This window comes from Canis lupus, chromosome 20 (assembly GCF_003254725.2).
Source record: "Canis lupus dingo isolate Sandy chromosome 20, ASM325472v2, whole genome shotgun sequence".
NCBI classification, from domain to species: domain Eukaryota; kingdom Metazoa; phylum Chordata; class Mammalia; order Carnivora; family Canidae; genus Canis; species Canis lupus.
The window spans coordinates 40,672,953-40,694,111 of record NC_064262.1 but is presented as its reverse complement, the minus strand read 5'-3'; the positions used below and the strand labels follow the sequence as shown (position 1 = coordinate 40,694,111).

The 21,159-nt window shown below is 43.7% G+C and overlaps 1 protein-coding gene and 1 pseudogene across 6 annotated transcripts in view; one reads left to right on the top strand and one right to left on the bottom strand.

The window, feature by feature from the left end:
• Positions 1-21,159, bottom strand: part of IP6K2 (inositol hexakisphosphate kinase 2) — a 34,645-nt gene that overhangs the window by 9,647 nt on the left and 3,839 nt on the right. For 2 of the 6 annotated variants that reach the window (XM_025455765.2, XM_025455766.2), the window contains exon 2: positions 815-1,133. In XM_025455765.2, coding sequence (XP_025311550.1) covers positions 815-1,016 — 202 coding nt within the window. In that variant the 5' untranslated portion in view covers positions 1,017-1,133. Of the gene's footprint in view, positions 1-634; positions 1,134-13,162; positions 13,185-21,159 lie in introns of those variants that run through there. The other 4 variants (XM_025455771.3, XM_025455770.3, XM_035703215.2 and 1 more) reach the window with 3 other exon arrangements.
• On the top strand, positions 1,133-11,210 carry LOC112665756 (40S ribosomal protein S13-like; annotated as a pseudogene).

The window sequence follows — 21,159 nt, the reverse complement described above, 5'->3', positions numbered from 1 at the left end:
AGAGAAGGACCAAGTGAGGGCCCTCAACTCCCCGACCCCCCACCACAACACACATGCATATTCAGAGTACAGAGAGAGGCGCCCAGTACATTCTGTCTTCAAAGAGCATGTTTCAACAGTCCCAGAAGAACCTAGGTTGTTCAAGAGTCTTTTGTATAATCAAGCAATGTAAATTTAATTTCCTTAATGGATTCTTTGATTTACAAAATATCCCCCTTCCCCAGGAAAGACCACATTACGCTGGTGGCTGCTGATGTCACCCCAAAAATGCAGTATAAAAAGAAAGAGTCACCATATGTGAATCAAAGGGTTGCCATAACATCGCAATTTCGGGGACATTCCGTAATAGCAAAGGGCTTCAGCTAATCAGCACAGGCCTCCCACTCCTGCATTCCATCTGACTCAACGCTGCTCCCAGCCTACCTAATCACCAGGGCTTCTGGTTTCCTGGAGGACAAAAAGCAGGCCGCAAGGATTCTGGGTAAAATCCTCCCAAAGTCTTCCCCCGCTGTTCCCCCAGGGGGGGCTATGGGTTACTGTGATCAAGAGACACCTGAACATAAAACACAACTATACTTCCACCAAAAATAAACTCAAAACAAATCCACAAAACAAAACAATTGAGCAATCTTACCAGGCCTTGCAAACTGAGGGTGTGAGGTGCTGGGCTGAGGGCCAAGAGGAGGAGGGAAAACACAGAGTGTGGGGAGGGGTGAGGGCTCCCGGGATGGCTGCCCGGGCCTTCCACGGCTGCGCCGCCTCTCATCTCTCCTGGCGCCAGGCGCTGGCGACCCCTATGGTAGCGGGGGCTCACCTTTGTACTGGGGAGTGAATTTGCGCATCTCGGCTGGGAGAGTCTCGTAGAACTGGTGCTCTCTCGGAACCAGGGGCTTGCATAGAGTCGTCTCGTTGAAGCGGAGCACGCATGAGTGCCCCCCAACCTGATGGACAAAGGGCTCCAGCAGGACGCCCTTAGTGCGGGGCTCCACGTCCATGGCCCTGAAGGCTGGGCTCATCCTCCAGGCGCAGGCGGCAGGGAGAAAGGGGAGGCGGCGGGGTCCAGCGGCCAGCGCGTCCTCCGTCTGTCGTCCGTCTGGCCTCAGGTCCTCGGTTGCGCGGGACAGGACGCTCTGCTGGAAGCAAAGAGACACTGGCATTGGAAGCGGCCTGGGAACCGTCTTAAAGCCGCGAGCATTTCTCCAGCAGAGACAAACAGCCAGTTCTTAGGCGGGGCTCCGCCCACGCCGTCCACTCCGGCTCCGCCTCCTCCCGCAGAAACAAACAGCCGGAGCTACTGCCGGGCGGGGCCAGATTCCGACAAGCAGGGACTGGCCCCAGGTGTTCCGAAAACAGCCAGTGCCCTCCACTAGGCGGGAAAAATGCAAAGCAACGATAAGGTAAAGTTCCATTTCAAACCTAATAATTCAGATTAAATCTTGCCATTTTCTAGTAAGATTGTTGACTTCATACATTTTTTAAAATATTTTGAGCGAGAGCGAGCGCACGAGGTAGGTAGGGCTAGGGGTAGGGGAGAAGCAGGCTCCCTCCCCGCTGAGCAGGAAGCCAAATGGCCTACTGGATCCCAGGACCCAGGGATCACGACCCAAGCAGAAGGCAGATGCTTAAGCGACTGAACTACCCAGGAGCCCCCATACATACACATTTTTAATACTCCATGTTTTAGAGTAGTTTAAGGTTCACTAAAATTAGACGGAGATAATTGCTCACATAACCATCTGCCCCCACACATGCATTGACTTCTCCGTTATCAATATCCCTCATCAGAGTGGTAGGTTTCTTACAAACTGTGATGAACCTACATTGATTCATCATCATAGTTTACATTACGGCTAATTCTTAGTCATTAATTATGTTTTTATAAAATGCAGTTAAAGGGAAAACCTGCTTACTCACCATCTGGTAAGATTTACTCCCCCAGAGTGCCCCCCCCCCAACCCTAAAGCCAAAGACAAGCCCCATTAACCTTATTAGCAGCAGAGCTTGGGCCTAGCTTTAATGATTAACGTCTGTATCTAAAAACAACTGATCAACGCTGGCTAACTCCATTTAAAAAGATACATGGTGTTCTAGGTCAGTGACTATTTTTATCAGTTCTATCCTGATCTCCAAAAGCTGGGGCACACCTTTAAACCAAAGCTGCACTCCTGGGGTAATCAGGGCCTGAGGTTTAGGGCCTTAGACCTGACTTCGCATCTCTAAGCACCCCACATCTCAGCAAAGCAACCTCAATGCAACTGTTAACCATTTCAAAGCATGTCAAGCTAGTTCTCTGTTTTCTGTCTATAATTTACAAACTACACAGGGGCTACTAGCACTACTGACGGGTGTTGGACATTTCATTATCTGTACAGGGTTCTTAATGGGAACTGGAAGAGTCCCCCATGTACCCCAACTGACATGCTGGTGGTGAGAACAGGTCTGCTGAAGATGTGCCCACGTCCTCTAAAGTGAGTAAAGCACCTATTACATGCTAGGTTCATTACAGAAACTTACCTCATTTGGTCCTTGGGATATTTTCTGGGAGGAAGACAGTATCCTCTCTGTTGCAAACAATGAAGCTGATTTGGGGAGGTGAGGAAACTCTTCCAGGGCCAGGGACAATAAGCCACAGCTCTCAAATGAACCTCAATCTGTTGGATGCCCTCCTAGGGACACCTCTAGGTCTCAGGGTCTTTGGCACTAATTCCTTGATACAGCGCTCTTCCTATGAACAAGGGACATTTAGCCTATTGTGAAAGTGCCTTCACCATGTATATTTTCTGTTTATAATATAGCCTCCCTTAAAGAGTTTAAATTGGTTGTTAATCTCTTTTTAGAGAGATCCAACTGTAGGCCAACAGGACTTGAGGATTAGGAATCCATAAGCTTTCCTATATGCAAAGAGACGAAAACCAAAGGTCCTGGCACCACCTTCTCATCAGAGAAGCCCTCAGGAGGGAATGTGCTGAGCAGGGTTGTAAGCTCCAAGGAGTACAGTCCAGTCATTCCAGACTCTCTCCAGAAGGTGGAGCTCTGAGATACTTGGCCACTTGAGCCCTTTCTTAGGGTCTACAGACCAGTTCATACTAATGCACTAAAGAAACCTCTGGAGTAAAAGCAATACCAAAAGAAAGCTACTGTACTGACTTAGACGGTCTGCCAGTACCCAAGCACAAACCAGGTACCATAATTATTAAATTGTCAATGCACAAACACAAAACACTTCCCATGGTCCAGGCTTTAGAATCACAATCCAAACCTTTCATTAAAGTATAAACTGCTTTTGTTACCAGAGTAATGCTAACACCAAAGTGAATCCAAATCCAACTCTGTTCAAGATTCCTTAAATGTATTCAATTAAGTAGAAAAATAAAAATCTCTTTCTCCAGGCATCTCTTACCCATCTAGGGATGGTAAATCTACAACAAAAATTGGTCCCTCATGGCAACTCTAGTGTATGGTGCATGGGTGTGGCTGGAGGCCAAAAGGCCAGGTGAGTGTCTCTATCTCCTCTTCCCAGGTCCTCAGTGTATTCATTAGCTGCTGGGTATGATGTGGCACCTTGCCACCCTGCCCCCCAGCACTCAACTCTGGCAGTCCACAGAACATTGCTCCCTAGAGAATAATCATCATCTTGGGTAGAGAGGCAAGAAAAATAAGGCTAATCCTCGCCTGACCCAGGCTGATGACAGAGGAAACTCCCAAAAATGAAGCGAAGTTAGGGAGACAACTGATTACCCAGTAGTGAGGTGAAGCCAGATTCTAGTCCCAGTTCAGCCACTTGATTGTTTGGAGAAAGTCTCCAAGTCCCTGGCTCCCTCTGGGTTCCAGTTTTCTGGTTTGTAAAACAGAGAACACAGACCTGGAGTAGCCCTTGTGTGGGTGGTATAATGCAATTAGTGAGTGGTAACCAGTAGTTTGTTTTAACCAAAAAGGAAAAAACAGTAAATATCATTGCATTGCAAATAATAAGTCCTGTTTTGTGATTCTTTTATTTCAATGATTTTTTAAAAGATTTTATTTATTTATTCATGAGAGGCACAGAGAGAAAGACAGGCAGAGACACAGGCAGACAGAGAAGCAGGCTCCACGCAGGGAGTCCGATGTGGGACTCCATCCCAGAACTCCAGGATCATGCCCTAGGCTGAAGGCAGGCACTCAACCACTGAGCCACCCAGGCATCCTTTTTATTTCAATTATGTTTAGTCTCTCAACATGAGCATAAGTATATGGCTTCACTATACCACATATTTATAATATTTGGGGTTGTGGATGAAGAAGTGGAGCTTGCCCCATCTCTGTGGAAAAATGAATGATCAAACTTCCCAAAGATTACACAGATCAGATCGGCTCCCACTCTAGTGGCCTCAACCTGGCCATAAGAAAGAAAAGTGTCCAAAACACCTGTTCTTTTTCACCTGCTACTTTCTGTTCCACATATGGTTTTAGCAGAGGGATTTTTAAATGTCTCAGTTTGTCTAAGGCCCAGTTTCCCAGGAGTCCTAGAGTTTTAGTGGTTACTGAGAAGTCCATGCAAAATGTGTGGACCCTGTGACTAGGGAGGGAATAACCATAAAATACTGCCCTCAGATTTAGCATCTAAATTTAGTTTTCCACACTGCCTCATATTGGTCCATGAAACGATAAACAAGGAAGGAAAGCAGAACATAATACATCCTAGGACAGGACATAGATTTCCTTTGCAGCCCATCCCCTTAAATCTATTAATCTGGTTTAAGGATCTGCTGGAAACAATGCCTTAATTTCTTAGCTTCTAAAATATTGTAAATAGGGGCAGCCTGGGTGGCTCGGCGGTTTAGCGCCTGCCTTCAGCCCAGGGTGTGATCCTGGAGACCCCGGTTCGAGTCCCACGTCAGGCTCCCTGCATGGAGCCTGCTTCTCCCTCTGCCTGTCTCTCTCTCTCTCTGTATCTCTCATGAATAAATAAGTAAAATCTTTAAAAAATAAATAAATAAATAAATAAATAAATAAAATATTGTAAATAAGGATGCCTGGGTGGCTCAGTTGGTTAAGCATCCGCCTCTGGCCCACTTATGATCCCCAGGGTCCTGGAATGGAGCCCTATGTCTGGTGCTCTGCTGTGCGCTCCCCCTTCATGTTCTCTCTTAACTCTAATAATACAATCTTTTTTAAAAATTTAAAAATAAAATATTGCAAATAAAACAACTATGACTCATGAAAACCCCTGAGCCCTTAGCTCACACGCCTAGAATTTAGCTAATGAGGTTACAAATGGAGTCTGCTGGGGCCACTTAACTTTGCCTCTAGAAAAACCCCAGGGTTGGATAGTCACAGGGGGTGGGGTGTGAGGCACACCAGCCTGATGGTGGAAAAACAACACTCATCATTCACACCTCCTCTCCACGAGCCCCAGAGCCACCACCATAAGGTATCTGCACACAACCCATGACTACACCACCAGGGTCAGTCACTGGAACTCTTAAATACTGTTGTAGGAATGCAAAAAGTGGTATAGCCACTTTGGAAAACAGTTTGGCAGTTTCTTAGAAAGTTAAACATATACTTATTATATGACCCAATACTCCTATTCATATGTATTTGCCTAAAACAAATGAAAACATCTACACAGATCTGTACATCATAGAGATACTATTTACAATAGCCAAAAGGTGGAAACCCAAACATCCATCAAATGGGTGAATGAAAAAAAAAAAAGAAAAGAAAAAAAAAGGTGAATGAATAAACGAACTATGATATATCCATATAATGGAATATTATTCAGCAATAAAAAGGGATATATTGATACATACAACAACAAAGATTCATCATAAAAGCATTATAAATGAAAAAAGCCAATCACAAAAGATTATATGCTATATGATTCCATTTATATGAAATTATAGAAAAAGCAGAACTCTAGAAAGTAGACAAATAGCTGCAGAGGTAGGGGAATAGAATTGACTGCAAAGAAGACTAAGAACTTTTAGGAGTAATGAAAATGTTCTACACTGTGACTAGGATGGTAATTATAGGACTACATAAATTTGTCAAAATTCATCAAATTAGACTTAAAATTGAGGAGTCTTATTGTATATAACATACTTCATTTGAGGAATTAAATTTTTCTTATACTTTTTAATTTACCAAATTTTCATAAGTACATATTATTTTAATCAGGAAAAATTATACTTAAAAAGATCATATTAGGTGTCAAATAGCTTCTATATGTAAACGCTTTGGTTGAGATTTACTTTACCAGCCATTCTAACTGGGCTCATTTGCCACACACTGAGCACCTTGAGTCACTCCTGCCAAGATGCCCGGGTCACCATCTTGGTCAAAGTAAGGACTCCCCCATCCTTTTGTGCAGGCATTCCCAGATGGTACAGACTTTCAGGGACAGCCACGTTTTCCCTCATAAATCCATGACACCCACTGCTAAACCTAAAACCATTTGCTCACTTTGAAAGCCCAATTTTATCAAGGTCTTAATACTAGCAGACTTCTACCAGTTGCATAGTTATCTTTTTCAATTCTTGTAAAGTCAAAGCAAAAGCATCCTTTACACACAAACAAGCAGAACAGAAGCATAAACCAAAAAAAACCTTTCTGTAAAACATTCATCAATAGCATCAAATCTGTTATTATACTAGCTTCCTTGTTATTTTTCAAACATGCCTGGAATACAACTACCTCAGGGCCTTTGCACTGCCATCTTCTCTGCTTGGTATACCTCTTCCCCCAGGTATTCCCTCCACTCACAAGCTTACCTCCTTCAGCTCTTTATGCAAATGCCCCTTCTTTAATAAGGTCTTCCGTAGCTACCCCATCTGAAAGTGCCATATCTTCCTGTCCACACTCCCTTATACAACCTGCTTTATTTCTCTTTAGTACTTATCACCACCATCTAATATACTATGTTTTTTTTACTACTACTATGTTTTCTTATTTGTCTTATTTTTTGTATCCCCCATCCTGACTCCACCAGAAAACAAAGTCCATAAAGTCAGAGATTTCTGACTGTTCTGTTACTACTGAGTCTCCAGAGTCCAGAAGAACACTAGCACAGAGTAGGCACTTCATAGGATGTGCCTCAAATCACTACTACGTCATGAACACTTTCTGCACACAGATCAACAAAGAACTCAAAAGGCACCCACCGCAATTATCCAAACCCTCACCAATCATAGTGAGTACGATTATTAAAATGAGGTATGAAAAATAAATAAATAAATTTTTAAAAATGAGGTATGCAACACACTTTACAAAATGTATTTTGCATTTATAATTCCCCATCTATCAAGTCTGCATTACCTGTGGAGTATAAATGAAGGACCCTGTACCTGAACACTCATCTGGGACCAGGTGGTATGGAAACATTTCATGTAAACAAAGCTTAAGCTCTTAATGTAATGACAATCAATCTCTTGGAAAATTCCCTCTTATGGAAAATCAGGCAAGAAAAGAATGGTCATGGGCAGCCCCAGTGGCCCAGCGGTTTAGTGCCGCCTTCCGCCCAGGGCGTGATCCTGGAGACCTGGGATCAAGTCCCATGTTGGGCTCCCTGCATGGAGCCTGCATCTCCCTTTGCCTGTGTCTCTGCCTCTCTCTGTGTGTGTCTCTCGTGAATAAATAAATAAAATCTTGTAAAAAAAAGAATGGTCATTCAAGAATAAACTTTAAAAGTGTGGCCTCAGGGCACCTGGCTGGCTCAGTCGGTAGAGCTCGGGACTCTTGATCTCAGGGTTGTAAATTTGCACCCCACATTAGGTGTAGAGATTACTTAAAAAAGGAAAATGGGGATCACTGGGTGGCTCAGCGGTTCAGCGCCTGCCTTTGTCCTAGGGTGTGATCCTGGGGTCCTGGGATCAAGTCCCACGTCGGGCTCCCAGCATGGAGCCTGCTTCTCCCTCTGCCTGTGTCTCTGCCTCTCTCTCTCTCTCTCTGTGTCTCTCATGAATAAATAAAAAAAATCTTTAAAAAAATAAATAAATGCAGCCTCAAGAAGATTAAAATTCTATCATAGTTTAACACAAACATACTAGGGATGCCTGGCTCAGTGGTTGAGTGTCTGCCTTTGGCTCAGGACGTCATCCCAGGGTCCTGGGATCAAGTCCCACATCAAGAGCCTGCTTCTTCCTCTGCCTGTCTCTGCTTCTATCTGTGTGTCTCTCATGAATAAATAAATAAAAATCTTTAAAAAATCAAAAACAAAACAAAAATCAAATATACTAACTAGCATTCAGAAATTCTGTTTTGGTATTGAGTTCTCATCCCAAAGACCCAAGGTTTTCAAGTTGCAAAGTTATCATTAAAAGATAATTATCCGCATCTTTTGCAGGCAAAACAAAGAAAGGCCACGTGTTGGTTCTAAGTCTCTGCTGAAGGCCTTCTTCAGCAATGCTGGTGGGTCTGCCATCCAGCCTTATTTTTTTTTTTTAAGATTTTATTTATTTATTCATAAGAGACACACACAGAGAGAGGGAGAGAAGCAGAGACACAGGCAGAGGGAGAAGCAGGCTCCATGCAGGGAGCCTGACGCGAGACTCGATCCTGGGTCTCCAGGATCACACCCTGGGCTGAAGGCGGTGCCAAACCGCTGAGCCACCTGAGCCACCAGGACTGCCCTGCCCTCCAGCTTTAAATGAGTCCTTAGCAAGACAATGCAGAAGGAAAATCATTCCCAGCGTGACTTGAACTTACCTGGAAGCTCGGTAACAGATGAGGCACAATTCCTGGTAACAAAATGAATATATAAAAAGGAGTTTTAGCAAAATAAAGCCAGGAAGGAAGAGGAAAGCTATCAATGTTTGCCTTGTGAGATGTACCAAGGATAAGGGCTGACCAGACTGACCCATCTGGGTACAGAGCATCAAACTACCACCAACTTCAGGAAAACTCCCACACCGTGCTTGCTACAAGATTAAGCCCCATCAGGACATCTCCCCTTTTTTTAAAAAGATTTTATTTTTAAGTACTCTATACACCTGATGTGGGGCTCAAACTCACAACCCTGAGATCAAGAGTCACGTACTCCACGGACTAAGCCAGCCAGGCACTTCCCCACCGCATCAAGACATCTCTTATACTCCATTATGAATGCACTTACTTTCACGTCTAGCAATAGAAGAGTGCATGATGGGCTATCAGGATATTATGAAAAGTTTGCTTATCAATTTTACGATTTTAAAACATTTTTTAAAAATTTTTATTTATTTATGATAGTCACACAGAGAGAGAGAGAGAGAGAGAGAGAGAGAGAGAGAGAGGCAGAGACACAGGCAGAGGGAGAAGCAGGCTCCATGCACTGGGAGCCCGACGTGGGATTCAATCCCAGGTCTCCAGGATCGCTCCCTGGGCCAAAGGCAGGCGCCAAACCGCTGCGCCACCCAGGGATCCCCTGATTTTAAAACATTTGAGAAAATGCTTAAGATATCCTCTTTTAGGTGAAAAAAGCAGATATAAAATTGTATAATCTATAATGTCTGACCTAGGTCCAAAGAATTACAGAGGAAAAGACTAGCAAAAAGTACCAGCTATGCCATTGAATCATACACTTAAAAATGGTTAAATGGTAAACTTCATGTTATGTATATTTTACCACACACAAAAAATAAAAAAAGTACCAGCTACTCATTGTTCGCCCCCTTCCAAAGCCCTGTAGTCATTACATTAAAAATAGTGAATGCCTTGAAGTCTCCCAGCTCACATATGAGAAAGAAATTTGATACAGGTTTCCCAAATTGACAACAATCCTAAAAACTGACACGGAATATGATGAATTGTGAACTAAAATAAAGTGTTATAAGTTGTCAGTAATTGGAAGCAGATGGGCATCAACCTAGGGGAGCAACTGTGTGTCCTTTCTATAGAAACATAGAATATGGGAATCCCTGGGTGGCTCGGAGGTTGAGCGCCTGCCTTCAGCCCAGTGCGTGATCCTGGAGACCTGGGATCGAGTCCCATGTCGGGCTCCCTGCATGGAGCCTGCTTCTCCCTCTGCCTGTGTCTCTGCCTCTCTCTGTGTGTCTCTCATGAATAAATAAATAAAATCTTAAAAAAAAAAAAAAAAACATAGAATATTGTTGTCACAGAAGAGGAAGTCAAAATGCTGCCCCAAGGGGATCCCTCGGTGGTGCAGCGGTTTGGCGCCTGCCTTTGGCCCAGGTGCGATCCTGGAGACCCGGGATCGAATCCCACGTCGGGCTCCCGGTGCCTGGAGCCTGCTTCTCCCTCTGCCTGTGTCTCTGCCTCTCTCTCTCTCTCTCTGTGTGACTATCATAAATAAATAAAAAAAAGTTAAAAAAAAAATGCTGCCCCAAAATGTAGGGGAAAAGGTACTGCAGGCTGTCGTATTTGTCTGCTTTTTGAAATGTGAACTTCTGATTTCTTTTTTCGTTCTAAACAGTCACTTTCTCACCTACTTGTTTTCATCACTGTAAACTCTTCTGTTTAAAGAAGGCAGTTGTGGGATCCCTGGGTGGCGCAGCGGTTTGGCGCCTGCCTTTGGCCTAGGGCGCGATCCTGGAGACCCAGGATCGATTCCCACGTCGGGCTCCTGGTGCATGGAGCCTGCTTCTCTCTGCCTGTGTCTCTGCCTCTCTTTCTCTCTCTGTGACTATCATAAATAAATAAAAATTAAAAAATATTAAAAAAAAAAGAAGGCAGTTGTAATTAAATATTTATATAAATAGATCATATATGGCCTGATCACCGCCATCATGGGTCGCATGCACGCTCCCAGGAAGGGAGTCCCAGTCGGCTCTGCCCTACAGCCACAGCGTCCCCACCTGGCTGAAGCTGACGTCCGATGAAGTGAAGGAGCAAATCTACAAACTGGCCAAGAAGGGTCTGACTCCCTCGCAGATCAGTGTGATCCTGAGAGACTCCCATGGTGTTGCACAAGTACGTTCTATGACAGGCAATAAAATCTTGAGAATTCTCCAAGGGACTTGCACCTGATCTCCCTGAGGATTTGTACCATTTGATTAGCTGTTGCTGTTCGAAAGCATCTTGAGAGGAACAGAAAGGATAAGGATGCCAAATTCCGATGGATTCTGATTGAGAGCCGTATTCACCAATTGGCTCGATATTCTAAGACCAAACGAGTCCTCCCCCCTCAACTGGAAATATGAGTCATCCACAGCCTCTACCCTGGTCACATAAATTTGGCTATGTACTCAAGCAATAAAATCATTGTCCACTAGAAGCAAAAAATAAAAATAAATAAATAAATAAATAAATAAATAAATAATATATATATATATTTATGTTATATAAACTTGAGACAGCACAAAACTTGCATCTGCCCTATGCCAAGTGGTAAGATCGTTATTCCCTTCTCTTCAAATTGTCTATATATACCAAACTTCTTGAAATATTCTCAAACTCAGAGCATATGTTACTTTTATAATAGGGATGGAAAATATTAGAGGGAAAAATAAAAGAATTCACGGAGACTAAAACAGGAAAAAACATTCAGTTGTTCAGCTCTTGAAAGTTTTAAGCTCATCCACAAAAACAAAAACAAAAGCACTGCCCTAGCCCATACCGTGCTCAAAGCTCTAATCCATGATGGAGACCCTGGAAGATGGACCACATGTAAACAAGTAAGGAGAACAACCCAAACACATCCTGCCCCTAAGGTATGTCTAAGGCACTGGAAGACCGGATGAGGAACTGACCAACTCCTCAAGCTTCAACGACAATGGGATACAACCATACCAGAGACCAGAACCACTGCTTAGGGAGTACTTAGTCTATTCTGTGACACCCATGCTCTTACAACACCCCTCGATTTACCTTCCTAATGGATGGAAGTACTGAGGCCCCAGGAGGGCACCATAACAGGTAGACTTCAACACAGAAAACAAGTGATGGAAGAGTTACTGCTGAGGATGGCTGGAATCATAGTCCTAACTTCAAAGGAGCTGCAGCCTGGCTGGCTTGCAGGGTGTCCGTCCACCCCCACACACACGGCCCCCTACCACCATACCAAAGCAGCAGAGCCAGGGAGATAAGACACAGAAGCTCTGCACTGACTTGACACAGATGCCTGAGATCCAACACTAGGTATTCGTTTTCTCCCTCATTAACATTTTATTCTAGTTTTAATAAAGGAAAAGCTGTAAGTTGTACGTGGAATTATTTCACTAAAGCCACAATACGGCAGATTCCCCTAATGCTGAGGGACAAATAAAGTGACAGATTCTGTTAAAAAAAATCCAGATATGGACAGCCCCAGTGGCCCAGCGATTTAGCGCTGCCTTCAGCCCCCAGTGTGATCCTGGAGACCCGGGATGGAGTCCCATGTCAGGCTCCCTGCATGGAGCCTGCTTCTCTCTCTGCTTCTCTCTCTCTCTCTCTCTGTCATGAAAAAACAAATAAAAATCTTTTAAAAAGTTAAAAAAAAAATCTTTTAAAAAGTTAAATAAAAATCAATCAATCAATCCAAATAAGCAGGACACCTGGGTGGCTCAGCGGTTTAGGGCCTGCCTTCAGCCCAGGGCGTGATCCTGGAGTCCCAGGATTGAGTTCTACATCGGGCTCCGTGCATGGAGCCTGCTTTTCCCTCTGCCTATGTCTCTGTGCCTCTCATGAATAAATAAAATATTTTTTAAAAATCCAGATAAGCTCTTCTGTAAGGGAAATAGCCTCTCAGATGCTTCATCTCTCTAGAACCACCAGCACAACCAAGCTGCCCTATCTCTCTGCCTCAGATCAGATTTCTGGAATGAAAGACTAGCATGTCCCAAGATGGAAGGAGATGAGAAGGAGCTTTAAGCCTACCTAGAAGTATGTTCATCAGAGTTACACTGCTAGAATTACAAAGTTTTAGCAACTTAAAAAGCTTTTTCTAGTAAAACCATAGCACTGCTGCTTCAGGGAAATTAAAATTATTAATTCTAAAGTGTCACATGTTCTCTTTATCAGAATATCACATTTCTTATAAAGAATTAAATGCATTTCATACACACACCAAGAATTTTCAGTCCTCCTTAAAAAGACCATTACTCCTCTTTCAAGGGTTATTCTCCATCTCCAGTCTTCTCCTTGGTGCAGTCTATGACTCCCCACACCACCGTGTAGGAAACAGACACAACAGAAACACACCGAAGTGACTGCTTCAGACTGCAACTGAAATTGCTGTGAGTTCTAAATCTGTGAGGGATTTTCCTACCTTGAGTCATAGTTCTCTCCTCTCTTGTGCCGACAAGTAATGGTCCATTCATTGGCTTTAGGCAAGATTACATGCTTTCTGCATGTGGTCAATGTTTACCCCTACTCATCGCTCAGTTGGCTCCCAAACCAGATGACACATGAACTCATTCTCTGAAACACAGGGAGCCAAAAATTATTCAGTCCTTATGGGCAGCCACAAAACCCAGGCAGCCCTGACCTGCCCAGGCCAGCACTCCAAGTGTTGTATCTGCTGATGGAGGGACCAAGGTGTGTCCTGCACTGCACCGGGTACTGTGTTCCAGGGAGTGCAATTTCTTCCAAGTCCTTGCAAAACCTCACTCAGGTAAATACTCTCTCCTCAAGAGTCTGCAAAGTGGCCCAGGCTCACAGCATCAATCTGGAAGTTTTGTTTTGTTTTGTTTTTTTAACATTTATTATTTTAACATTATTTGAGAGAGTGCAAGGAGGACAGGGAGAGAAACTCTTAAGCAGACTTCCTGCTGAGTGTGTAGCCCAACATGGGGCTTGATCCTATGACCCAGAGATCATGATCTGAGCTGAAACCAAGAGTAGAGTGCTCAAACGACTGACCCACCCAGGTGTCCCCCAATCTGGCAGCTTTTATCACAAACTACTCAGAGGTGTTCCTCTGTGACGAACCAGAAAAGAATGATATGTGTGTGAGAAAATTCTTGATGCTGGCACAGGTCACAGCCCTATGCCATTTGCCAGTCATCCTCCAGAAGTCCTGAGATTTCTTTCCAAAATAAAGCATAACAAAAAATTTACAAATTTCAAAGATATAAAATTCAACCACATCCAGTTATGAAGCAAATCATAATACACTGACTCCTTCGGAATCACCCAGCTTTTAAGAAGGGCAGTGACTTCAGTCACTCAAGAGCACATTTGAGGACTGGGAGGGAAGGCAGATGGGACACTTTTGACATCTTACCTCTTTGTTCCCTTTTTTTTGGCACTATACAAAGAGCCTCCAGTATTTAAAAAAAAAAAACACTGTTTTGAGAGTAAGATTAATCATTCCTGGAAGAGGAGCAGCCTGTCCCCTCTTTTTCCAGCCATCACCTGCCCTAAACCTCTTGGCCACATCCATCAGTTTTTCAGAGCCCAGAGACTTTCAGCTGCTACTTGGCACCTCTGCATCTGAGGCTTACAGTCCTACCCTGGCCTCCAAGGAGGTGCAGCATCCTAATCAATCCATAAGGCCCTCAAGCATGCAACCCCAGGAAGGTGTTGCTGTATCTGTTCCATGAGGCCCAGCATAAATACTACAAAGGGCAGGCAGGGGCAGCTCAAGGGACCTGGGGAAAAGACACTTGGGTTCCCATACTCTCTGATAAGGACAGAGCAATAAAACCCAAACCCTCAGCAAGGAGTTGGCAATCAACTCCACTATCTCTCCTCGAGGCACTCACCTCAGAGAACAGACACTGTTCATGGAAGGACACTTTTCAGTGCCTCACATGAGTAGAGCATAAAGGCAGAAAACTTGAAAATGTTCATTAAGAACTGACTCATTTAGGAAGACCATCATCTCGGCAATATTCAATTAAATAGTTTAAGATTGGTGTATGTTTTTCCTGTCATGTTCAAGTTCATAAAAACATACATTCTGGGACGGCTGGGTGGCTCAGTGGTTGAATATCCGCCTTTGGCTTGGGGTGTGATCCTAGAGTCCCGAGATCGAGTCCCACATTGGGCTTCCTGCATGGAGCCTGCTTCTCCCTCTGCCTATGTCTCTGCCTCTCTCTCTGTCTCTCATAAATAAATAAATCTTAAAAAAAAAATACATTCTGTGGTCAAATACACTATCTAGCCTTCTTTGCTGGAGATAGCTCTCGGCAATCTCCCAAGGAAAGGGTCTGATTCTGTTTAGCATGAGAACCAACAGGTGCTGGTCCACACACCTCCACAGAGCACCTTGTAAAAGAAGCTAAAGTGAGACCCCTACAGAGATTTAGCATCACTTCTTGCTCATGAGAGGGGAAGAATGAGCTAAAGGCGCAATCCACAGACACCAAGTTTCAAGCACATTAAACAAATGGGCATCAGAGTGAAAAATGGCAGGCTTGGAGCTATGTTAATCCCAAAACAAATGTTTCCTGCAGCCTTAGCAATGACACCAAAGTTGTATAGATCTGGCATCTCAATCCCAGATAAAAAGTCCTATCTAGAGTTAGTTTTACACTTACAAAACAAAACAAAACAAAAAACTACTATTCTTATAAAACAAGCTTTGAAAACAAAACAAAACAAAACAAACAAAACAAGCTTTGAAGGTGATGCAAGATTTTTACATTCCCCAAGGCAGTAAGATGGAACTCACATAGCCCATGGGGCCTCTCATTTCTGAAGTATGCACCTAGGGACAGAAAAGCCTGGAGCAGAAACAGCAGCACTAGCCAAGTGTTCTGTCTTCCCGATTTCTAACACATCTTATTAAAAGAAAAAAAAATTTCTAAATCATGTATAAGTGTCTCAAATAAGATAAATGGATGGAAACATAGAACAAGTAATACTAAATGATCTCCCATTTTGATCATGACTTTCAGTTAAATACATTCACAAGAGTGAAGACACGCAAACAGACCCAGCATTACAAAGAAAGTTTTGTGAATTCTCTACAACAGAAACCAAACAGAAGAGGCCCAAGAGGCCCAGACTGACCCCAACTGCCCTGAGGAGTTTATGACAGCAGGTACTGGAACTCCATCTCCAAATCACAAGGGTTTCAGAAACAACCCAAAGTCTGAAACTCTTCAGTCCAGAATGGGATGAGATCACCCCAGGAACAAAAAGGACACAGATGAAAGACTTAGTATAGTGAGGGTCCCAGGAGAAGGTGCTGGAGCTATTATTTCTATTTTCCATGGACAGGGTGCTGTAGGTACTGACAAAATAAGCAACAGCTACATTTCACTAACATTTAAAATCAAATCAAGGGGGCAGCCCCTGTGGGTGGCTTAGTGGTTTAGCACTGCTTTCAGCCCAGGGCCTGATCCTGGAGACACGGGATCAAGTCCCACATGGGGCATCCTACATGGAGCCTGTTTCTCCCTCTGCCTGTCTCTCTCTCATGAATAAATAAATAAAATCTTAAAAAAAAAAAAAAAGAAACCTATCAGATTTCTTTAAAAAAAATTAATAATCAGGGATCCCTGGGTGGCGCAGCGGTTTGGCGCCTGCCTTTGGCCCAGGGCGCGATCCTGGAGACCCGGGATCGAATCCCACATCGGGCTCCCGGTGCATGGAGCCTGCTTCTCCCTCTGCCTGTGTCTCTGTGCCTCTCTCTCTCTCTGTGACTATCATAAATAAAAAAAATAAATAAATAAAAATAAATAAATAAAAAAAATTAATAATCAAATCAAATCAAATCAAGGGACGCCGGGATGGTTCAATGATTGAGCGGTCTGCCTTTGGCTCAGGGTATGATCCCAGGGTCCAGTGATAGAGTCCCGCATCCGGCTCCCCACAGAGAGCCTGCCTTCTCCCTCTGCCTATGTCTCTGCTTCTCTCTCTCTCTGTCTCTCATGAATAAATAAATAAATACAACTTTTAAAAATAAATTAATTAAAATAAAATAAAGGCACATTTTTTCTGTTTAACCACTTGGTTTTGCTATTCCGACCTGGAGACCATACTCTCAACCATTTCAGTCTTAATTAAATGGCATCTTGGGCAGCCCAGGTGGCTCAGCGGTTTAGTACCACCTTTAGCCCAGGGCCTGATTGGGTGACCCAGGATCGAGTCCCATTTCCAGTTCCCTCCATGGAGCCAGCTTCTCCCTCTGCCTGTGTCTCTGCCTCTCTCTCTCTGTGTCTCCCATGAATAAATAAATAAAATCTTAAAAAAAAAAAATTAAGTGGCATCTCAGCAGTTTTAAGCACAAAAACGCTCCCAATCTTCCATGTAAAATACCAAAATGGTAATGTGCTACATCCTCCCTGGTCCCAAGGCAACTCACTGTGGGGCATACTACCACAACCAAGAGCAGGAAGAGCTTGCTTCCTCCCTTCATCCCCAGGGCTTAACCATGTACAGTGGTGGCCTTTAACACAGGTCAAGGGGAAAAGACTTTCAGGAAGACAAAAGGGCCAGTGGAGGGGGGGCTATAATGGAAATGAGAGATACAGGAGTCCTTTGGAATGCATTATATATTACGTGAACAATACTCCATAAAGCTGTTATATAGAAAAAAAAATCAATACAGTAACAGGGTCACACTGAAGAGATTACAACCAGCTTGGGGTAGAGGTTCCAGTGACAATGTCACATCTCTACCACTAAGAGGTGAAGGTAGAGTGCTCAGGAGGAGAGCACCTCCAAATGTGGCTATGAGAATAGCAAAGAAGCATGCAAATTGGAATAGGACTAATTCACAAAATATGTGGGTAAAAAGCATAGCTTCTAAAGGAATACATTGTTTTAGATAATAATTGTGTACATGCAATTAAAAATAGTATTATAAAAAATAAAAAATAAAAATAATAAAAATAAAAATAGTATTATAGGAAAGTCAACTTCCAAGTACATCTCTTTAAGTTTATGTAATATACTTTTGAGTTGTATAAAAAAATTCATTTAAATCTCCCTGGCAAATTGGGGCCTACCTTATCTTGGGGTATACCTGGTGCTTAGCCTTCTCTTCATGCCTGTCTTCATCTGTAAACCAGGCACAGTACAGTTTACAAAGGTGCTCTGAGGGGATCGTGTCCCATGTTGGGCTCCCTGCAGGGAGCCTGCCTCTCCCTCTGCCTGTGTCTCTGCCTCTCTGTGTCTCTCATTAATAAATAAATAAAATCTTAAAAAAAAAAAAAAAACAAAACCCAAAAAACAAAGGTGCTCTGAGGTGGGAAAGAGTAAAACATCTAGCCTCCGGCTTGGCTTGCATGCAATGTACTCTTCAAACACAGGCTGTCCTCTGCCCCTTACTGCCCTGCAGTTCTTCCAAAGAGTCTACTGGGAGAGGCCACAAGAGGGACCAGACAGTATGGCCTCTGGAAGGAGAGTGAAGAAAGGAGGCTTTAACACCAGGCAGAGGAATGGAGTGCCACGGGACATCCTGCCTAGCCTTTAAAGAAACAGGTTTTTAAACTAGTTACAAGCGTGATAAAATGACCACCATTATTGGTCAGCCATTATTGGCTCCTCTCCTCCCATTATTGGGAGCCTCTTCAGTTTGCAGATTTTCTTCCATATGCTTTTCTATTTACATAAACAGGATCAGGCTGTATGTGTTGTTTTGCTTTTCTCCCCCCAGTAAAACCAGCTTTATTTTTCTCACCTTTTTAAAAAATTGTGATGAAATATACACAACATAAAAGTTACCTTTTTAAACTATTCTGGGGTGTACAGTTCAGTGGCACTAAGTACATTCACAATACTGTGCAACAATTGGGACACCTGGGTGGCTCAGTGGTTTAGCGTCTGCCTTTGGCCCAGGGCTTGATCCTGGAGTCGTGGGATCGAGTCCTACATTGGGCTCCCTGCATGGAGCCTGCTTCTTTCTCTGTCTCTCTCAGAATAAATAAATAAAATCTTAAAAAAAAAAAAAACTGTACAACAATTACCACCACCCATCTCCACCACTTTTTCATCCTCCCAAACTCAAATTCTGTACTCATTAAACAATAACTGCCCAGTCTCCCTACCCCCAAGCCCCTGGCAACCACCATTCAACTTTCTACCTCTATGAATCATAGTACCTTGGTTTTTCATACAAGTAGGATCATTCAATATTTGTCTGTTTTGCCACTTACCCCCACTAAACTATATGCCTTAGCCATACCTCTGTACAGATTTCCTTTCAAGGGCAGCATGTTATTCACATAATCCTAATGTATTATTCTTTTAAAAGATTTTATTTATTTATTCATGAGAGACACAGGCAGAGGGAGAAGCAGGCTCCATGCAGGGAACCCAACGTGGGCCTTGATCCCAGGTCTCTAGGATCATGCCCTGGGTCGAAGGCAGCGCTAAACCGTTGAGCCACCCGGGCTGCCCGTTTCCTAATGTTATTTTTTAACTTCACTATTGACGCTATTTTATTACAATAATAATGCAATGAGTGTCTTTGTAGTGGTCTTTGTACTCTTGAGGAAGAATTTCTGTAGGAAAATTCCTAGAAGTAGAATTGCTGGGACAGAGGATAGAGGTTGCACCCACTGTTTCACTCTTCCCTGTAATGTCTGTGAGCCACCAAGGATTGTGGGGCAGGGTGGTGACATTTTCCCTAGGGAAAATTAACCAGGCAGCCTGGATGGCTCAGCGGGCTTAGCATCGCCTTCAGCCCAGAGCATGATCCTGGAGACCTGGGATCGAGTCCCGCGTCAGGCTCCCTGCGTGGAGCCTGCTTCTCCCTCTGCCTGTGTCTCTGCCTCTCTCTCTTCTCTGTATATTCTCATGAATACATAAATAAAATCTTAAAAAAAAAAAAAAAGAAAAGAAAAGAAAAAGAAAAAAAAAAAAAGAAGAAAATTAACCAGGCAGAGAAAAGGGAAAACCTGGTTTCACAGACACCCAGCATGTCACTACTGCAATGGCATGGGTAGAAGGATAGTGTCAGCAAGAACCAGCATTTATTGAGGTCTTCTGTCTACATTTTTACTTAAGGAGCAAACAAAAAGATTCGATTCTTATACACATTAGAAGCACATGTGAAGGGGATGCCTGGGTGGCTCCACGGTTTGGCGCCTGCCTTTGGCCGAGGGCGAGATCCTGGAATCCCGGGATGGAGTACCACATCAGGCTCCTGGCATGGAGCCTGCTTCTCCTTCCTCCTGTGTCTCTGCCTCTCTCTATCTCTCTCTCTCTCTGTCATAAATAAATAAATAAACAAATAAATATTTTTTTAAAAAAGAAGCACATGTGAAAAGGGAGGTTTGAGAGAAGAAAAAATTTTAAACTTAAGAAAAACTGCTAGTGCTTAGAAAGCTCTTAAGCTACTCCATTACATTTTATACCATAAAAATGTTTTGTTCCAGGTAACTGTGGGCTCATGAATTTAGTTATCTGGTTATTTGAAGATTTTAAAACCAAAGGTGAAAAGGCGGCAGTAATACTGCCTTCACAGTCCTGAGTTTGCAGAAGGAAGGAGATGATAGCAGGAGTACCCCTAACAGCTGCAACCTCTAGGAGACCATCAGGATCAAGACCAAGCTGATCTCTTCAGCCTCTTCCAGAATGAGCTTCCTTCTCTCATGGGTCTCTCCTACTTCATCCCTGGGGTGGGAAGTGGGAAAGAGTCCTGACAGCTCTTAGGCTGAGACCCCCTTCTCTAGACACCTGTCCCACCTAGAATGACCTCCCCACATTCAGTGGCACACTCAGGAGGGCACAAATTCTCCTCCCTTCTCCAACGTACCCAGAGAGCCTGGTGCCCAACTTCCACAGGGGAATTAAGGGAGGAAGGGGGGTAAGAGTAGAGAAACGGGATTTAGTAGATGGCCAGGTGTATCACACTGTTCTTAATCCTTCTGGGGGTTACTGACCCCCTGGAGAATCTGAGACATCTGTGGGCCTCTATCCTAAAAAATGCACAACTCTCACTGCACTCTACATACAGACTGGAGTGTGCATACCCATGGACCCTATCTTCAGAACCCAATACGGGGAATCAAATTAGAGGGATGAGTCAGATATTGAGCCTTCCCACGTCATAACAAAATGTTTGGTTCATGAAGTCAGAAACCACTCAGAAGACACTGAGTTGAGCTGCAGACTCTTAACATATAAGGGGATGGTCAAGCACTCAAGAAATATTCAGCAGACTGGGATCCCTGGGTGGCGCAGCGGTTTAGCGCCTGCCTTTAGCCCAGGGCGCGATCCTGGAGACCCAGGATCGAATCCCACGTCGGGCTCCCGGTGCATGGAGCCTGCTTCTCCCTCTGCCTGTCTCTGCCTCTCTCTCTCTCTCTATCATAAATAAATAAAAAAATTAAAAAAAAAAGAAATATTCAGCAGATAGTTGGGAGC